General features: G+C 38.1%; 1 protein-coding gene across 1 annotated transcript in view; it reads right to left on the reverse strand.

The window, feature by feature from the left end:
• Window positions 1-21820, reverse strand: part of thsd7aa (thrombospondin, type I, domain containing 7Aa) — a 406075-nt gene that overhangs the window by 106286 nt on the left and 277969 nt on the right. Inside the window, exon 9 of the mRNA XM_059972618.1 lies at window positions 11595-11710. Coding sequence (XP_059828601.1) covers window positions 11595-11710 — 116 coding nt within the window. The remainder of the gene's footprint in view (window positions 1-11594; window positions 11711-21820) is intronic.

The raw sequence follows: 21820 nt of genomic DNA on the forward strand, positions 1-21820 counted from the left end.
ACTATGCACTGTTATTCCTAGATCTCTCTGTTCCTCTGCATTCCTCAATGCCCTACCATTTACCCTGTATGTTCTCTTTGGATTATTCCTGCCAAAATGTAGAACCTCACACTTCTCAGCATTAAACTCCATCTGCCAATGTTCAGCCCATTCTTCTAACCGGCATAAATCTCCCTGCAAGCTTTGAAAACGCACCTCATTATCTACAACACCTCCTACCTTAGTATCATCAGCATACTTACTAATCCAATTTACCACCCCATCATCCAGATCATTTATGTATATTACAAACAACATTGGGCCCAAAACAGATCCCTGAGGTACCCCGCCTCAGGGATTATTACAGATAACCAGATAATGTTTTTAAAAAGACATCAAAGAGTAGAACTGAGGGCATAAAAAGAAAAATCAAGAGAATAATTTAAGATTTAAAATATTTTCACATTTGTATATTGTATTAAAAATTAGCTCTGGAAAAATAAAACAACAATGCAAAATTCCAACAAACACAGAAGCGAAATGATTACTATTAAAATAAATATAAAGAGCATGTATGGAATAACTAAATAATGGTCTTCCATCTGTATTTACTGGAATTAAGTCACTAGGTTTATAAATTTCTTCATAGGGCTACATCCAGCTGGAGCCTACATTAAACATTAAGATAAAGGTTCACCAGCCAGTGAAGCTGTGTATGGGGAGTCTGAATTTTTGATGGATTCTATAAAGAAATGCAACATTATTGACTAGAAGCGCTGTTGTCATCAAAAGGCGATTTGAACACTTGTCTGCAGTAGATACAAATAAAGATATCATTGTTTCTGATGTAGAGTGTGGAATAAACGCCACACCAATTTAATCTGTCTGCTAAGTACTTCAATAAATGAATCGACCTTATTCTTAGGTATGGTTTCTAGTTCCTGCATCATTGTCTCTGATTGAATCATATACGGATGAGTAAAACTCTTCTTTTCAATAAGGTTCAGAGAGAAGTGAGAGAAAATTTTCAAAATATTAATGAGATTAGTACTTCTAGTTCTTGAGGAAAAAGTATCAAATATGACTTTTGGCAACCTTAAGGAAAGTTTACAGCCCACTATTACTTTCGTTGAAACTTGGCTGCATGGATTCAGAACCCTGCCAATTATAGACCAGTGAGTCTTACTTCAGAGGTGAGCAAATTTTTGGAGAAAATTCTTAGAGACAGGATTTATGAGTATTTAGAGAAGCGTAGCTTGATTGTGAAGATGGCACCAGGAGCAACACTATCATGGCCAACATCCTCAAAATGGTCCACAAAACTTCCTACTCTTCTTTTACATCTTTCTTCTTTCAAATGTGGTTCTGGTACTGTTGGAGCCTGTGAACTACAGTTTTCGGGATGATTGAATGATCTGGTGCTCTGCTGTCTTCAAGAGGATTCCAGGTGGTGAGCGGCATGCTCGAGCCCAGGAAGCTTGGAGACAGGGTGCAAGTCCATGATCAAATCCATCTCTCAGCGACTTTGCAACTAAAGCATCGAGAAAGATTGAAAACATAGAGGTGAGTGTGGAGGGCGAGCGAATGGTCAGTGTCATCTGCCGGCCTCTCTCTCACTGCTGCCAAAGAAGACATCTGTGTGTGATGGTCTCTTGTGCACTGCCCCTGATGGAAAGCCTCTGCATTTGAGTGATCTCTGTCTCCCTCAATGTGGTCAGAGAATGGTGCTGGAGCTTGTGGATTGAACTGTAATTCACATTATGATGTATTTTCTAGTTTCTTTCTCTGTTGCTATTTTGGGCAGCTTTCAGTCGGGGTGGCCTGAAGATGATGAACATTGAGCTGAACTGAATATGGACTCTTTCATTTTTTGTATTCTGTGTTTTTGCTCACTCTCTTTTTGTAGTCACTTGCTCAATTTGTTTTTAGCATGTGGGGGGGATGGTGTTGATGTTTTTCTTTGAACATGCTTCCATGGCTTTCTTCATTTCAGGGTTGTCTATGCAGGAGATGGATCTCAGGGTTTTTTTTTACTGCAGACAAACCATACTTTGATAATCAATGTACTTGGAACACTTTCAATCCTATGGATAGTCAGTATGGCATCGTGAGGGGCGGGTTATGCCTCACAAGCCTAATTGAATTCTCTGAGGATGTGAAAAAGCACACCGATGAAGTGGATATGGTGTACATGGATTTTGCTTTGATAAGGTTCCACATGATTATTATCTGAACGGTGGCCAATTAGGAAAAGGGTAGGTACAACGAGACCTGCGTGTCATTGAAGGTGGGCATGCAGGTACAGCAAGCAGTGAAAAAGGCAAATGGTATGTTGGCACTCATAGCAAAAGGATTTGAGTACAGGAGCAGGGAGGTTCTACTGCAGTTGTACAAGGCCTTGGTGAGACCGCACCTAGAATATTGTGTGCAGTTTTGGTCCCCTAATCTGAGGAAAGACATTCTTGCCATAGAGGGAGTACAGAGATGGTTCACCAGATTGATTCCTGGGATGGCAGGACTTTCATATGAAGAAAGACTGGATCGACTAGTCTTATACTCACTGGAATTTAGAAAATTGAGGGGGGATCTTATTGAAACGTATAAAATTCTAAAGGGATTGGACAGGCTAGATGCAGGAAGATTGTTTCCGATGTTGGGGAAGTCCAGAACGAGGGGTCACAGTTTAAGGATAAAGGGGAAGCCTTTTAGGACTGAGATGAGGAAAAACTTCTTCACACAGAGAGTGGTGAATCTGTGGAATTCTCTGCCACAGGAAACAGTTGAGGCCGGTTCATTGGCTATATTTAAGAGGAAGTCAGATATGGCCCTTGTGGCTAAAGGGATCAGGGGGTATGGAGAGAAAGCAGGTACAGGGTTCTGAGTTGGATGATCAGCCATGATCATACTGAATGGCGGTGCCGGTTCAAAGGGCCGAATGGCCTACTCCTGCACCTATTTGCTATGTTTCTATGATAGCTCATTCAGAATGTCAGGAGGTATGGGATATACTGTAGTGAAGCTTGGCTGGAGTTAACTTACCCATTAATTCTTAGCAGCATGGAGGAACAGATTTTTGGGTGCAATTTGATGGGGTGTTTACAGGGGTATACTGATCTTTATTAGTTGAGGGAGCTGAATTTAAAACCTGTGAGGTAATGTTGGAGTTTTATAAAACTCCAGCTATGCCATGCTTGGAGTTTTGTGTTCAGTTCTGGTTGCCTCATTACAGGAAGGATGTGAAAACCTAGAAAGGGTGCAGAGGAGATTGCTAGGATCCTGCTTGGATTGTAGAACATGTCTTTGTGAGGAAAGTCTGAGCAAGCTGGGACTTTTCTCTTTGGAGCAATTGAGTATGAGGCAACTTGGTAGAGGTAGATAAAATTATGAGAAGCATGTAAAGAGTGAAAAGCCAACACCTTTTTCTCTGGGTGGAAATGGCCAATGCCAGGTGACATCTGCTTAAGTTGAGTGGAGGAAAGAATAAGAAAGATGTCAGAGGTAGTTTTTTTTTACACTGAGAGTGGTGGGTACTGAGAACATACTGCTAGGGATGATGGTAGAGGCTGATATAAAATGGGCATTTAAAAGACTCTTAAATAGTTGGATGTAAGAAAAAAAGATGGCTATGGGCTCTGTTGGATAGAGGAGTTAGATTGATTGTGAAGTAGTTTTATATAGTTTGGTACAATCCTACTGGCCAAAGAGCCCATACTGTTATTACATTTAATATTGTCATGTTTGAACTTTCTCTTCAGCTTATTATCCATTACAAGCCCCAGACTTACAAAGCTACTTTGAATACAATTCCTCCCACCTCACCATTTGCAAAGACTCCATTTTATTCTCAGCTCTTCATTCTGGGTACAAGCATGAGATATTCTGCACAGATCTTGCAGAAAGGTCTTCCTTGACTATAAAACACATATTCCCTGCACCTCAGCTCTCCCAATCTCCTCTCCTCTCAGACAGAGCAAGAACAGATTGTTTCCCGAGGCATTACTCTCCTTTCCAACAGTTTCAACAAGCTTCTACGCCAGATACATATTCTCAGCCTCTTTCAGTATTTCAAACAGATTTATATCTTCGTAACTCCCTAGTCCTCTCATCTGTCACTACCGTCATTGCTGGTGCCATGACACTTCCCTGTGCAACTGAAGGAGATGCAGATTTTAGGTTTCTACATCAACTTCTCCAACTTTAGGATACTTTCTCTTTCTTTTTGTCTGACCATTTCTATCTGCCATCATCTTGGCTTAGGTTTTCTTTTAGTAAGTGTGGACAGCTGGGAATGATTCACAGCCTTATAATTTGTAAAACATTGTTCGACGAAGCAGAATCTATTATGCAACTGCCTTGTGAAGTAATTTGGTCTGACCCTTTCGGAGATATTCCTATTAATTGATCTGTCCCTTCCTACACGCTATGCTCCTGTAAACTACCTTGTTGGCTCTCTTTCTCAGTTCAGATGAAGAGACCAGTTCTGAAAGGTTAACTGTTTCTCTTTCTATGAATGTGTCCTGACCTGCAGAGAGTTTCCTGCATTTTCGCTTCTTTTACCACTGCATTACTTTCCTGTCTTCACCTCATATCAGCTGATTATATTAGTATTGAAATATCTATTGATCTTCTGAACAAACTCAGTAATTCACTTGGGAAGATAATTCTGAAGTTCCATATATTTTGCACTATTCTCATTTCAGTGACGTAAAGTCCCAATTTCCATACTCGGGCCTCTGACTGATGAAAGCTAGTGTGGCAAAAGCCTCCTTCACAATCCTGTCTATATGTGATGCCAGGTCAGGGAACTGTGTACCTGTGCTCCTAGGTCCCCTTGTTCTTCAGTCCCCTTGGACTTCAGTAAGGCTTTTAACAAGGTCCCACATGGTAGGGTAGGCCCAGTCTAAGGCATACAAGGTCCTGTTCATTCAAGTGACTGTACAGATGCATTTTAAATGTTGTTACTACTCTTGTCTTCACCATTTTCTCTGACAGATCATTCCAGATACTCTTGGCTTGGAAGATTTTTCCATCAAATCCAGTCTTAAACTTCTCCCTCTCACCATAAACCTCTGCTTCCTCATGGGAAACAGGCACAATCTACCCAATCTATGCCTTGCCTAATTGTGTACACCCCTGTCTTCTCGGCTTACAGCCTCCTTCAGTCCATGGAAACCAGTCCTGCTCTGTTCAGACTCTACTGATGAGCACTCCAATCCAGGAAACATCTTTGTGAATTTTTTCTGCACTCTCTAGTTTAATCATGTTTTTTGTTTACTATGGTGACCTGAGTTGTACAGAATACTGTAAGTACCATTTTTTGCATTCATAACATGACATCTTAGTTCTTGAATTCACTCCCTCAGCTGATAAAAGCGAGCATGCCATTGCCTTTCACATCATCCTGTGTTGCCATTTTCAGGAAATGAGACAAGTTCATGATCAGAGGTGAAGAGGGCCAGAAGCTTTAAATTCCTTGGTGGTGTCAGGTTGGAGGATCTGTCCTGGGACCAGTATGTAAATGCCATCACAAACCAGGCATGACAGTACCTCTATTTTCTTAGAAGATGGCATAGATTTGGCATATCACCAAAAAATTTGACAAACTTCTATAGATGCACAGTGGAAAGTATCCTAATCAAATTGCATCCTGGCTTGGTATGGAAACACCAATTACCAGTAATGGAAAAGACTACTAAAAGTGAAAGCCCCTCGCCATCAAATCAAATCAGGTTTAATTATCACTCAAACCATACATAGATACAGTCGAATGAGACAGCGTTCCTCTGGGTCCAAGGTACATAACATACATTCAAAATAGCGAGAGAGAGAAAAATAAACACACATTGTTACAAGAAAATGCATGCATTGTCCAAGTGCCTGAGCGATATGCAAATTGATGGTACAGCTCCTGGCAATCCAGCCTAATATTCCACTGATTGATCACTGGAGGGCAGCACTGATGGAGCATGGACTGAACATGGACTCCATGCTACCTTGCTTCTGGCATCTTCACACCTAGACTGCAGCAGCAGGCAAGCCCATGGCTTGAGGCCCAGTTTTTGCTTTCACACATTAACTCCAATGCCTTTGAGTAGCAGGTAGCAACATAGTCTGAACTCAGGTCAGCTCCTCTGAACTTTCTCCAGCCCATCCACTGGCTTCTCTTTCTCCACCCTGGGCACCTGCGTCTCCTTCTCCGACCTGTATGTCAGCTTAACCTCCTCTGACCCAAATGCCAGCTTCTCCTTCTGTAACCCGAGCCTGGCTTCTCCATCTTAGACTCGTCCATCAGCTCCTTTGGTGCCCCAGCTAGCTGTTCCAAACAACGAGCAGCTCACTGATGCAGGAGACTTGATGTACCCATTGTTCTTGGAGTCCATTATAGTCTTACCATCATAAAGTGCACATTTTAAAAAGAATAGTACACCTTTGGTTGGCCCCCGAGAGGCCGCTGTGTTCAAATGTGTCGCCATCTTACCAGAAAGTATCCGTGAGAACACTTACATGGAGCACTACCAAATGAGAGCTACTTCAGTCATTTAAACATCCCCACCATCAGGGTCATGCTCTCTTCTTGCTACTACCATCCAACAGGAGGCATAGAGTTCTTAAATCTCACACTACGGGCTTCAGGAACAGTTATTACCCTACAATCAAAAGGCTCCTGACCAGTGTGAATAACTTCAATCAACACTACTCTTACTGATTCCATGATCTACAACCTCATTTTCAAGGACTGCTGTCAGTATTCTTTTTCCTGCACAGTTTGTCTTCATCTGCACATTGGTTTTTTCTATTGGACATTCTGTTACATTTCTTTATTTTTCCCACAAATTCCTGTGAGAAAATGAATCTCATGGTAAGATATATATATACTTTGACAATGAACTTTATTTGACTTTTGATTTTGAATTTAAATTCCATCTTTTATTTCTTTTCCATTTTCACAGTAGATTTAGAACAACGGTTGCCAAACTCTTTTGGGTTACTGCCCCCTTGGCTCCCAGATTACATCCCTAGCACTCCACTCTCCCCTTCTGGCCATTGCTTAAGAACTAAAAAGAATTTTGATTTATAATGTACATGAAAGAAAATAGGAACTGCAAGTTCAAAGCAAGTAATTGCAAAAAAATACTCAAATCTTTTTAAAGTTATAAATAAAATTATTTCTTCATATAATTATACTGAAGACAATTTTAGAGCGTATATTAGTAATCCAACTATTTACTACTTCATTGCTTCTTCACCTTTTAATGAGGCGGATGGGTTTGGCGCAGCAAAATCAGCTTCCCAATGTCAGGCTGAATGGCACTCAGAAGGAGTCTCGTGATCCCCAAGTTCAGTAATTTGCAGTCAGTTTTGTTGCTTTGAAAGAAGTTGGGTGACTGCACTGAAACTGTGCTCCACTAAATATAATGCTGGAAAGCTGGTAAAGAACATTTTAACTTTTTTCCACTGCGTAGGATAGTGTTCAAATGTTTCTTGCTGCAATCAAAAGTCTTACTCTGAGGCTACGTCCAGACTAGACCAGATAATTTTGAAAATGCCAGTTTCACGTAAAAACGATAGGCATCCACACCAAGTGTTTTTGAAAATACTTCCGTCCACATTAAGACAGGTATTTGGGCGAACCCTCTCCTACTGGGCATGGCAGGGCACATCTACCGAAAACAGATGACATGTTTGGTGACATATCTCCCCATGAAAGACTTGGTGCACATCTGTCCAGTTACAGACTAGAAAAACTTAATTGCCAAACAACGGACAGCTGTTGGCTCGTGTGCAGGAGGATTTAAAACAAAAAAAAAAACAAATACTGGAATGTATGGAGGCAACCAACTGGAGTTCACAGACAGTATGACCCGGTTGATGACGAACATTGAAAAACGGACTAACTCTGTTGCATTAATAAAGCAACCTTGTTAAATGTATAAAACATGCCTGCATCAGTGTTATCTTGTATTTTCATACAATGTTACATTAGTCTGTTACACATCTATTGTCAGAGAAGTACTTGCATAAATACAAGCAAGGACAGAAAACAGGGCAAATTGAGTATCCTTATTCATTCAATAAGTTATGGGTCAGAGTATTTGGTGAATACATTTCTAACTCCTCTGGTTTCAGCCTCATTGCCATCTATTCTGAAATTGTTAGGTTGTATTCAAGAAAACAATGAAATGGCATGCTGCCCTCACTATCTGTTTCGGCACGTCATGACAGCGTTTTTAGATTTCTCTGTTTACCCCATCCACACTGCTCTGTCCAATCCAGCGTTTTCAAATTTATACACTCTGGAGGGCGTTTTAGAAAAGCTCTGTTTTCGGGGGAGGAAAACGTCGTTTCAGTGTGGACGGAGGATCAAAACAAAGAGAAAAAACTTTGGTTACGGATTTATCTGGTCTAGTGTGGACATAGCCTGAGTTTTGAATCTCGGCTTCAGTTCAGTCATTTTGCAGCAAGATCAGTTCCTCCTCTATCCTTCTTGCTAATTCCTCATTACAAGTGTTCAGGAATGGATTTATACCCAATCTGGAATTTGAATTGAGAGAAGATCCTGAAATCTCTAACATGTCTTTATGCAGTTCACCTCGGTGGGTACAGGATACTTGAAGATCATCATCTGGCATTCTTTCGTACCCTTTCAATTCAGAGAGACTTGGAAAGTGGAATAGGTCATGCTGGTCAATGTGGCAATTAAATAGAGTTAACTTGGACAGAAATGCAGAGATCACTGATTTGACTGATAAGATTCCTATCATTTCATAGAAACATAGAAAACCTACAGCACAATACAAGCCTTTCAGCCCTCAAGGATGTGCCGAACATGTCCCTGCCTTAAAAATTATTAGGCTTACCTATAGCCCTCTATTTCACTCAGCTCCATGTACCTATCTAAAAGCCTCTTAAAAGACCCCATTGTATACTTTTTTTTGCGATGGTGGTGGAGGCAGATACGATACTTGCAAATGCAAATTGATTTTGTTAAACTTTGCAAATAATTTTGCCCAATAAGCAATATCAAGCCTGGCATTCTTGTGTTGATTACTGAAAGAAGCATTCGATCCTTCAGTGACTTTTATCACAGTTTCAAAATGCACATGAAAGCATCTCAGGAGTTTCCATTTGAGAGCTAGCTGTCTTCTACATGCAACAGCAAGCTTTCAAGTTGTTCATCATTCTCAATACTTGAAATAGTCAAGAATTAAGAGCATGGGACTTGATTTTTTACGGCTGTGATACAGCATTTAATGGTTTGTGCAGTTGATCTCTTAGTTTTTTTGCAACAAGATGTTGTCTGTTAATAAAACAGTAAATGTATTAGGTACAGCTTTTTCAAGAAAGTAATAACCCTATGGTGGTGTCCTGTTATTGATGGTGCCCAATTTGTTGCACAGCAAGAATGTTGATAAGCTGATTGTCCTACTCTTTGAAAAATTGCTTAACCACCTGAAATATTGACACTTCCTTTATATTTGTTTCTAGTCCCCTTGCAAATTACAAACTTGAAACATCTTTTATGAAGCAAACATAACCAAGAAGCAAAGATTCATTGCCAAGCAAAATTCGAACATAGAACATAGAATAGTACAGCACATTACAGGCCCTTCTGCCCACAATGTTGTGCCGACTCTCAAACCCTGCCTCCCATATAACCCCCCACCTTAAATTCCTCCATATACCTGTCTGGTAGTCTCTTAAACTTCACTAGTATATCTGCCTCCACCACTGTCTCAGGCAGTCATTCCACGCAACAACCACTCCATGAGTGAAAAACCTTCCTCTAATATCCCCCTTGAACTTCCCTCCCCTTACCTTAAAGCCATGTACTGAGCAGTGGTGCCCTGGGGAAGAGGCGCTGGCTGTCCACTCTGTCTATTCCTCTTAATATCTTGTACACCTCTATCATGTCTCCACTCATCCTCCTTCTCTCCAAAGAGTAAAGCCCTAGCTCCCTTAATCTCTGATCATAATCCATACTCTCTAAACCAGGCAGCATCCTGGTAAATCTCCTCTGTACCCTTTCCAATGCTTCCACATCCTTCCTATAGTGAGGCGACCAGAACTGGACACAATACTCCAAGTGTGGCCTAACTAGAGTTTTATAGAGCTGCATCATTACATCGCATTTCTTAACTCTATCCCTTGACTTATGAAAGCTAACACCACATAAGCTTTCTTAACTACCTTATCTACCTGTGAGGCAACTTTCAGGGATCTGTGGACATGTACCCCCAGATCCCTCTGCTCCTCCACACTACCAAGTATCCTGCTATTTACTCATTCAACAGCAGAGTAAATTTTATTGTTCTAAGTATGTTGAACAATGTGTCTTCCCAATTCTTAGACATTTTATCTTTTAGTCTTTGAACAGAGTTGTTGCTGAGTAGAACTGCTTTAATTATTTGATCTGGTGACTTATACAAAACAGTACTCAGAACCTCCCTTACTGCTGGCAGAATCAGTTCTTCTCCAATTGTATGGGGTTTCCAGATTTATCAATGAGCAATGAAATGCTGTATGAAGCATGCAAACCATCACTGTTTTGTTGAGAAGTGCTGGCAAGCATGCTTTGAAGTGTTTTCTGTTTCTGAAAGTTTTCACAAAGTGAATAAAAGTAAGCAAAGTTCTTGTTTGCTTTACCAGAGTGTATTCTTTTCAAATGCTCAAGGAGCCTGGATGGTTTTCATGTCCTGTATTGAGAAAAACCTTTTTCACATACCAGATGCATTGGCTGTTGTTGGCTGCTTGTTGCTGGTATAAATCCATACCTCAGATTCTCTACACTATACTATCTATACTATCTACATTTTTTCATTTAGTTTGCTTCTGCCATTTTTGTTATGGATTAATGTCCGTGGTCAATCACCTATTGTTTAAGTCCAGACTCAAGTGCTGCGATCAATAAAGGGGAAAGTTATGATGTCATAATCGCTCAGGCAAAAGCTGACTCTCTACTTGAATGTACATAGAGTGTGGTAGTGATATTTCAGTTGGGCCATGGGCTAGAGAAATGTGGTCAAGATCATTCAAAAGAGCAAATTCTGAACTTTACTCCATTGAGCATCATACCCTAATTCACAGGAACTGTGTCACTGCGTGATCACATACTACAGAAGTTAATGGCAATAATGTGCTGGCCAAGCCTGGAAATAACATATTTTCTTCAGTCCAGATTTCTCATGATTTGCCAAATACAGAAGTATCACATTGCTTTTCAAGAACAACAATCTGCTTCAAGCAAAGCCTAAGAGAACTGTGGGCTAACAAGAGATAAGGTGATAACGTAATCACTGTAATCAATTATGTGGCACTGAGGACCAAATGCATGTAATTAATTTCTTAAAATTAAGATGGTAATGACTCAGCTGCTTCCCTTACTCAGTCCCTTTTTTGCTTCTTTAGAAACTCGCTCCAACCCCAAGGTGGCAATCACCCACTTTGGGAACCACTGATCTAGATCCTGTGGCAACCTGCACCAATGTTGACATCACAAATTGCACAACATAAGTCAGTGATATTAACCCTGATTCTGATTATGAAATTCGGGCTACAGAGTTTAGCTTCTTTGTATCCATTTAAACTTGTAATTTAACAAGCACGTCATTACTCACCATCTTTACACATTAACGGACAAGGTGACCAATCACTAAAAGATGTGACAATGCAGTCCTTTCTACAAGGTAGGAGACATGGTCTCACTGTATCTGGTCGTAGATTCTCAGGGCACCTGAGACAAACAGCAAAAATTTTATTAATTGCTCATTGAAGGCTAATACCCAAGTCATTTTATACTGTTTAACATCATCATATCTTTCATATATTTTCAAGACTACAGCTACATATAGACCAATATGGTGGTTCCTAAGGGGATTTTTACAAAGGGAATTCACAAATTACATTCAATAGATCCATTTAGTTAGATATGTAAAGTCATGGTCTTATCTTCATAGAACTTATATAATAGTGAAAGTTTCTATGCACAAAAAAACAGAAATATTTCTCCTAGCATAGAATATAGAATTAGAAGTAACATGAGACTATTGGCAACTGTGTCCATTAAATTAGGCTCATTGTTTGTTTTAGATTTAGAAGACTTTTAATTATTACAAATATTCTTGAGCAGTTTTACTGTAATCAGCCTGCAAATCAATGTACATGCAGATCAGTACCCCCGTATTTCCAAATAAAGCTTTTTGACAGTTAAAAATGACATGGCTCATAGCCCCTTCCATCAAAAGAAAACAATCACATGTATTCTTTGGATTTTATAGAAGGTCACATAAGAAAAAATGAAACAAATATTTCAAACACTGTTCTTTGTTCATGTCATATGTTTGTTATCATCTTGTCAGTTGCAAAGAAGAGACACTGAATTGTTCTATAAGGTCAAACATTCTTTTAGCTATTCCCTATAAGACATTTGCATTAAAGTTTGATTTTAAAGTTTCCTGCTTATTTTACTGGACTTTTGTTATCTAGAGTACTTTAATACTTTTACAAAAATACAAAAAAGCATTCAGACCACAACAATTGTACATTACTCAGTTGAAATCATCAGTAGACATTATTTTCCGTACAAAATCAGATATATTTTGGAAAAATTTTTTTGAAAACTTGTGCTGCGTTCAGGCAATAAATTTAAACCGATTAATTTTATAAACATGAAAGGTTTTGCTTCTGTAATTCTTAAGTTGTTGATATCTCTATTGTATAATTAGAAATGTACACTCAGTGGCTAATTTATTAGGTACTCCTTTACACCTGCTCATTAATGCTAGCATCTAATCAGTCAATCATGTGGCAGCAACTCAATGCATAAAAGCATGCAGGCATGGTCAAGACGTTCAGCTGGAGCTCAGACCAAACATTGGAATGGGAAAGAAATGTGATCTGAGTGACTTTGACCATGGAAAGTTTGTTGCTCCCAGACAGGGGTGGCTTGAGTATCTCAGAAATTGCTGATATCCTGGGATTTTCACACACAACAGTCTCGAAGAGTTTACAGAGAATGGTATGAAGAACAATTTTAAAAAAATCCATTAAACAGCAGTTCTATTGGCAAAAATGTCTTGTTAATGAGACTGGTCAGAGCAGATTGGCCAAATTGCATCAAGCTGACAGGAAGGCAACAGTAACTCAAGTAGCCACTCATTACAACAGCAGTGTGCAGAAGAGCATCTCCAAGGCACAACACATTCAATGTTGAAGTGGCTGGGCTGTAGCAGCAGAAGACAATACTGGGTTCCATTCCTGTACCTAATGAAGTTGCCACTGAGTGTACGTTTTCTAAAAAATATGTATTGATGATTAAAGAAACTGAGTATTTATCGGAACTGTACTAATGCAATTACCATATTTGTTTTGATAAATAATGTAATGTCTTAATCAAATTGAGCAATGTCTCAAAATGCTCCCATGTATTTTCTCCATGAAGAGTGTGCAGAAATTGTTGCTGTTTAATGAATTTGTATAAATTTTACTTTTTATTTATCTTAGCAACTTAACAATGGACTTGACAGAGCAACAGTGTGCAAGGTCTTAGTTAAAATAAATTCTCTAAGCACTTAATGAGAAAAGGCAAAATTAAATGATTGTGACAATCTACAAGCCAAACATTGCCAATGACCCATCAAATATTTTCAAGTTTGTTAGTAAGTATGCAATCATTATCCTTCCAGTTTAATTATGACTGTCTTTCCATGCATAGTATCTTGGAATTGTGAAGAATTATATGCTTGATCGCAAAAGGCATTTTAGCTTTTAAATTTTTTTTGAGGTTCCCTCAATATCTGACAATATAATTCAGTTTGAAATCAAATGATCATGCCAAAGAAGCACAATTAATGTCTGTTTTCATCTACTTAAATTGTTACTTTGGTGGGGGTGGGGGAGATCTTCAATAACTTTCTGCTTTGCCTTAAAACATGAAGTAGATTTTTATCAACAGTGCTAGTCACATCATGGAAACCATTCATTTTTATTGCAGTGATGCAGAAATCTAAGCTAGTGCTCATAGTTTTGAAGTGGAATATTGATTTTTCTATGATGTGTTGAGTGTCAGCTTAAAATCAGATGATGTGAAGCAGTGTTTTTCAACAGAGAGAGGTGAAGTTGGATAAACCCTATGGTGTACTTTTATTGATCTGATTACCCAATGATAATCTCTATTCATCAGAAGGGTACAAAAAGCCTCATCCTTCATGTGAAGTATCTCTGTTTAATCTACAGTATTTAGAAAGAAAAATGCCTTGTTGGTTACATTCAAAAATCAAGATAAAGTATTAGCGCTAGTTGCAGAAAAATCTGATCCTTCAGCTCATCTTTTGATGATGTAATCTATATGATCCTTATGAAAGATTAAATGGCACTGTTATGTTATCTAAATCCAAAACATGAAACTAATAGAAAGGAAAAAAATGGGAGCCTGAAGATAATCTTTTTTACTCCAAGCAAGGTGTGCATGCATAATGTGGTGGTATAATGACTCATCCCATTCACACACATATATATATATATATATATATATATATATATATATAGAGAGAGAGAGAGAGAGAGAGAGAGAGAGAGAAATGAATGATGTAAACAAAGAATGCTTAATCAAACAATATATTTACAATGTTACTCAAATATTACTGAAGTATTAAATACACAACACTCCACCCTAAGCTATAAACTCTTACTTAATATAGAGTTTATGTGTATATGTGTGTGTATGTGTGTGTGTATCTATATATATTTATATACATATAGACACAATATACTATATAAAATAAATACTATATAGACACCCATAACATTCTAAATTTTAAATTGTCATCCTCAGGCCTAACAATTTAATTGTTTCCTTACTCACGTCAGATAACATCTTTACTGATAAGAGGGATCACTCTGCTTAGCAGGTGAGCCCTGTGGCTGTGAAAGAATCTCAGGTTCTGGAGCCTGCTCCTGGTTTTCGGAGTTGACTCTGGGACTGCAGGAAGTGGTTCTGACAGCTTTGGATACCTTTTTTTCCTCCATAAACTGAATCTGCTCTTCTCAACTGATTGAAGAGTCATCTCCAGATGAAACCTCCACTGTGGAGGAGAGTGGTCCAGTTCTGTTCTAAATCTATCCAGGTACTCGCTTTTGATCACCTCTGTATTCAGGACTGCTTGCCCAGGAGTGAAGCATCAAGCCTCATTGTTTGAGGAGCCCTCAAATTCTCTCAGCTGTATGTCCTACATACTCCTGAGATTGCGTTTGAAGAGACCCAACAGTGAACACAAGGGATGACCCAAGAACAGCATAGCTGCTGAGTTCTGTTGTGGAATGTGCTGCACTGTGATATGGAAGAAGGAAATTGGTGAGCTTATGATTCAGTGTTAGTGTAGTGTGTTCTGCTGAAATTGCTTGCAGTGTGATCATTAGACTCCATACAAACCTTTGTAGCTGGGTGGTACAGTGCAGATGTAATATGTCTTATTCCGTTCATTTTCTGGAATGACTGAAACAGTGGCCCATTGTCACTGATTAAGTGTTCTGGAACAGCAGAGCTTGAAAAGAGGCTTCTCAGCACATCAACAGTATGCAAAACTACAGTAAAGTTATTGGGAAAAGCTCTGACCGCATTGTGGTTGCGTCCACTGCTATCAACAAATTTGTGCTCATCAAAGGTTCAGCAAAATTGACATGAATCCTCTGCTGGGGCAATGCAGGTCATTTCCAGAGAAGGAAGGATGCTGTTTTTGGCATGTTGGCATCCCAAACTGTGCATGGCAAGCTTCTCAATCTGTTGATCTATCCTAGGCCACCAAACAAAGCTTATTGCCAATGTCTTCATCTTTGCCATGACTAGAAGACAGCCATTTAGCTCCTCCAACACTCTCAGTCCCCTCATAAGGAAACCTCTGTCAAGTGCAAGTTCAAAGGCTAGGCAAGGGCAATGCTAAAATGGGGATACTGGGATTTCTGCTACTCATTCCAGCCATTTTCGATGGCCAGGTCAAAGGGATCATCTTTATCTGTTCAATTTGCTTTGGAGAGAAAATGTCCAGAGGTGTTTCCACTTTAGTAAAGTTTTCAAGTACTTCCTTTTCCAAGGGTAAGTGGGACAATCCATCAGCATTTCCATGATTAGTTGAACTCCTGAATTCAATCTTGTATTTGTGTCCCCCAAGAAACAAAGCCCATCTCTGCATTCATTCTGCTGCAGTTAGTGGAACACACAATGCTTGGATAATTTCTTTAATCCAGCCACATATGCTGAAATGGATTCCCTCTCCTTTATTAATTCATTTATGAGACCTAAAGCATTCTGAAATCAACAATAGCTTTGGTTATAAATGTTCCTTCCTTATCTTTTGTGGTATCACAAAACTCATTTCAGCTTATTTGGATGGAGAATTCAAACCTCTAAGCACGTATGTCTTTCCACCCAATGCCCTCAAACTGGCACTCACTTTACATTGGCTATTTGATTTGCTTCAAAATACTTCTCAATTCACTCAGTATACAGCATCCAGTTATCTCTTGTGCAATTGAACACATCTATCTTTCCAAAGTAGCAAGGTATTCCTGCTTTCTTTATATTTATGTTTATATCACCCTGTACTCATTGTTTATGAACCTGTGAATTTGTCTCTTTCTGTCTTTTTTAAAACTTGATTGTCTTTCTCTTTTCCCAACAAAGCACATGCTGTGCTGTTTTTTTCACCTGATTGCTTCTCGCCACGATGTTATAAAATCTCAATCATCTTGTTGCACTTCAACAGGTAGGCAGTCATCTCAAATACATTTAAAACTTCCTCATCACCACTGTTATGTCTTTGTAACTCCAAGGCATGAAACTAATTGAAAGGAAATGATAGCACTCTAGAGGTCATGTGACTAGTTTTGCTTTTACTTTATGCAACGTATGACATGATCGTGTAATGACGTATGCCATTCACATACTTTTACATATAACCCGTAACGAATTAAGTAAATAGGGAAGACTACTTAATCAAACAACACATTTACAATACTGTTCAAATATTATTAAAATATTAAATACACGACAGGAGCAAATATGCAAATGAGTAAAACTAGAAAGTGATTGCAATGTTCCAGTGCATGAAGCACAGGAAATTAGCAGGCAGGTCTAACAAGTAGTTAAGAAGGCAAGTGACATTTTGGTCACTATTGGGAGAGAGTGGAGACTTTGTAAAAGTTGCACAGAGTGTTGGTATTTCCACACTTGGAATACCATGCACAGACTTAGTGTCCTCACCTAATAAAGATTATACTAGCATTAGTGGCAGTATAAAGCAAATGCACCAGTCTAATTCCTGGATGAAAGGGTTAGGGTTGCATTGTCAAAACTGGATAGAAAATTTATTTAATCTTTTTGCAAGATCCTGAGGGGGCTTGGCATAGTAGATGTTGAGATGTTTTCATTGGAAGGAGAGCCACAAACAAGGGGACATAGCTGAAAGGTAAGGGTTTGGTAATTTAAAACTGAGTTGTGTAGAGTGTCCCTCTCCTACAGGATAGTAAATCTCTGAAATTCTCTGCCCCGGAGGATGGTGGAGGTTGGATTATTAGACATAGTAAAGATGGAAATGGAAAATAATTTAAAAGAGAATTGAAGGATTAAGGGCTACTGGTACAGAGTGAAGTTGAGGCCAACAGAGATCAGCTGTGATCATCTTGAAGGGCGGGGCAAGTTGGAGGAGCCTCAAGGCCTTCTCCTGCTAGAATAGAAAAGATAGAATACAATAAGCTTACCTGGACAACAGAAAGAAAACGGATGATGGAAAAAATGGATGTGCTTGAGAACTCTAGTAGATGAAATAATATTAAAATTGTTGGTCTTATGGAAGGTACAGAGGGAGAAAATCCAATAAAATTCTTTCAAGAATGGATTCCGGAAATTTTGGAAATGAAAGAAGGAAGTCAAGTAACTGAAATTGAAAGAGCACACAGAGCTTTAAGACCACGACCTCAACAAGATCAAAATCCAAGATCAATTTTGATAGTTTAAGGTACCAAGATAAAGAAATGATCTTGAAGGCAGCTATTCAAGGTGCTAAAAAGAGAAATGGGCCATTGATAGTAGAAGGGAAAAGAGTTTTTTTTTTATCCAGACATAAGCTACGATCTGGTGAAGAGGCGGAAGGAATTTAATCCAGCAAAAAAATCGTTATGGGAAAAGGGCTATAAATTTTTATTGAGCTACCCAGCAAAATTGATAATTTTCCTGAATAATGGAGAAAGAGGATTCTTCGTTGACTACCGGAAAGCGGAGGAATTTGTACAAGAATTACCTGATGTCCATGAAGAGGACTAAAGAATTATAGAAATGAAATGGACTAATGATGAAGACTGAAACAAGGTTGGACCTGATGGACATTTATAAGAAAAAAAATGGTCGAGGAGTATTAATTGAGAGTAGAGACATTAATTATTATTTTTTTTCTTTTCTTTATTGATATATTTTTCTTTTTTTTTGCGGGGGAGCTGGGGGAGCTCCTGATCGATAGCCGCGAGTTTCACGTGTACAATCAAGGCGATTGCCATGACCTGTAAAATGGGGGGGGGGGAATGTTGTGTTCTTTTTATTCGCAACATTGGTGGGGGGTATTTTGTTTTTTTTTCTTATATATTAGTTATCTTTTTTCTATTTTTCTTCTTCTTTGCCTGGAGAGAGACTCATAGCAACATGGAGAATTTTAAAGAATTCCCAAGGTACTATGAATGATTAATTTACTTAATTTTTTAAGTTTTAATGTTAATGGAATTAATGGACCTGTGAAAAGAAAAGGAGTTTTAACATATATTAAGAAAATGAAAGGAGATATAGCTTTTTTACAAGAAACACACTTAACAGAAACAGAACATAAAAAATTAAAGAGAGATTGGGTTGGAAATGTCATTGAAGCTTCATTTAAATCAAAATCGAGAGGAGTTGCAATTCTGGTTACTAAATCTTTACCAATTAAAATACAAAATGTAATAATTGATTCTGGGGGGAGATATGTGATTATACATTGTCAATTTTTTTTCAGAATTATGGACTTTTATGAACATTTATGCACCAAATGAAAATGATGCAAAATTTATACAAGAAGTTTTTTTGAACTTGGCTGATGCACATGATAAAATATTAACAGGTGGAGATTTTAATTTTTGTTTAGATCCAGTTCTGGATAAATCAACTAAAGATCAAAAAAAATTTATAAAAATTGCACTGGCAGTAGCCAAAAAAGTGATTGCAGTTAGTTGGAAATCTGATTTATATTTAACTATGGATCGTTGAAATAATGAAATACATAGTTGTATTCCATTTGAAAAAAATATGTATAATTTAAGAAATGAATATGATATATTTTTGAAAATTTGGCTCCCATACTTACAAAAGATAGGACTAAATACATAGGTCCTTTGAAGATAAAATTATAGTAATTGGGGAAAGTAAAAAATAAATATTAAAATTATTTTGAACTCCATGGAGCATGTGGGGATCCTCCGATATCCAGACAATCTTTTTTTTTCTTTCTTTAGATAAGGGTTAAGGGGGGAGGGTTAAGGGGAGGGGGGAGGGTTAATATTATCTTTCTTGCTATTTTACTATTACATTTACTCTTTGTAATTTTGAAAATTCAATAAATAAATATTTTTTTTTAAAAAAAAGGCCTTCTGCTCCAATTCTCTTGTGTTCAGATTTCTGCTGAAGCCAGCCCACAAGGAAATTAAATTGGTTTGCACACTTCCTTTTGTGATTCACTCAAATTGGGTATCAGTTTCCAATAATGTTGTTCATACAGGATGATGTCAACATGTAGGGCACCCATTATTTTCTTTCAGTCATAAACTGGAGTCAAAGGCCAAAATCTACAACCTTGGATATTAATTTTCAATAAAATACACCATTCTGAAAATCAGATGTCATTTAATACGCCCCTGTTGAGAAACGGCTATTATATATATATATATATTATATAACTCCACAGACACCTTCATGTATTTGGAATGATGGAAAGACAAAATGGTTTTTATGTAGTCCTCAAGATTGCCTAAGTTTTAAGATTAATAACAGTGTGCTCCAAGGAATGGCAGCTAGAAACTCAGATGTTCAAATCACAAACAGAAGAAAATCTGCAGATACTAGAAATCCAAACAACACACACAAAATGCTGGAGGATCTCAGTAGGCCAGGCAGCATCTCAAATTTTTTCTTCACTGAAACAGATCTAATAATTGAGAATGTATCTGGAACTTTTTTTCTTCATGATACTCGAAAACCTATTTAATAAGGCATAAATCTATTTGAAAGCTAACTGTACCACGTCACTGGAGCAAATATGCATAGAAGGAATTAGCATAAACTGTACACAACTTTGTGTCTTGTTTGAGCTAGCCTGTTCTCTGAGATATTATTAAAGTTTACTGCAATTCCTAGTTCAAAAACACATACCATCAACTTCCATACTGCTAATTGCAATTTGCTTACAAATTGTATAAACAGTTTCTATTTCCTTATGCTTTAATTAATACTGAGAAATTGTTTAAAGCTTAAGCATCACCATTTCACTGAAACAAGAATGAGAAACTATTACAGGATTTGGAAAAATGTATCATTTCTATGCAGGGACACTACCGATTATGGTTAACAGAGGGAGTCTTGAAATTTTAGATTACATATGTTTGAGAATTACTCTTCACCAACTTCTGCTGGGTGAGATCAGAACTAATTTGAACTTCCTCCACTCTTCAGGATGGACAGGGGATGGTCGATAATTCTGACAAAGGAAAGATAACCAGTTGCTTCTTCTCTGTATTTCTTCTTAAAATTTTCCTCTTCCAAAGTCACGTCCAACAACTTCCAGAAACTGAAGTAAGTTATTACTACAACTTCCCACTTCCTGTGGCCAAACCCAAACTTTCCATTAGTTTCTGCTTTCTGTAACATGGATATACTGTACACCTCTTTCTAACCACTTTCATCATATTCTCATCAAATTAATTTCACCTGTGAGATTCCTTTAGTCATGTGATCTCCATATGCATGAGATTGCTGACTCCATCCCTACTTTCCTTGATTCTGTACATTTTTCATTGTGCTCAATTAGTATCCTTCACTGACAGCAAAGAATCTCAACACCAACAGATGTATTTTTAGTTTCTCCATGTTCCTGATTTGCATCCATTCTTTTAAATCCTGTCTCAAATCTATGGAAATATATTCAGGAGCTACGTATTGGTATTGAGTACTGCTAGCTATACATGAACATTAGGAGCAACACACACAACATGCTCAGCACAGCAGGTATCATCTAGAGAGAGAAATGCTTGCGTATTTGTTGATATTTTATTAATATTTGAGTAATCTTATATGTGTGTATATATGTTAGTTAAGCATTCTTATTTTTTAAATAACTCATTACAGGTTATATGTTAGTATACAATAATTGTATACATCACACAACAACCCACATTCCCAGATTCCTGTGTTTTCCTTTGAATTAGGCCAATGAGCAGTGAATGCCAATTTTGCGAAGTACATTGGTTTTAAAAGCATACAGTTTGTTTCGAAGTCTGCCTGCTCCAACCAAACCATTGAAGTGAGCTTTCCTGACATTCTCAAAGTGATTCAGGAACATTTAGAACCAAGGAACCCGTTGTTAATCACAAAACGTTTTAGGTTTCGTAAATGGAATCTAAAAGAAGGGGGTGTCTATTTCAGCGTACGTGGCTGAACTGAAGAAGTTGTCTGAGCATTGTCAGTTAGGCATCGGTCTTAATGATACAATGAGAGATAGTTTAATTTGTAGAATCTTACAAGAAAGCACTCAAGGATGGTTCCTAACTGAAGCAC

The sequence above is a fragment of the Hypanus sabinus genome, chromosome 6, assembly GCF_030144855.1.
Source record: "Hypanus sabinus isolate sHypSab1 chromosome 6, sHypSab1.hap1, whole genome shotgun sequence".
NCBI classification, from domain to species: domain Eukaryota; kingdom Metazoa; phylum Chordata; class Chondrichthyes; order Myliobatiformes; family Dasyatidae; genus Hypanus; species Hypanus sabinus.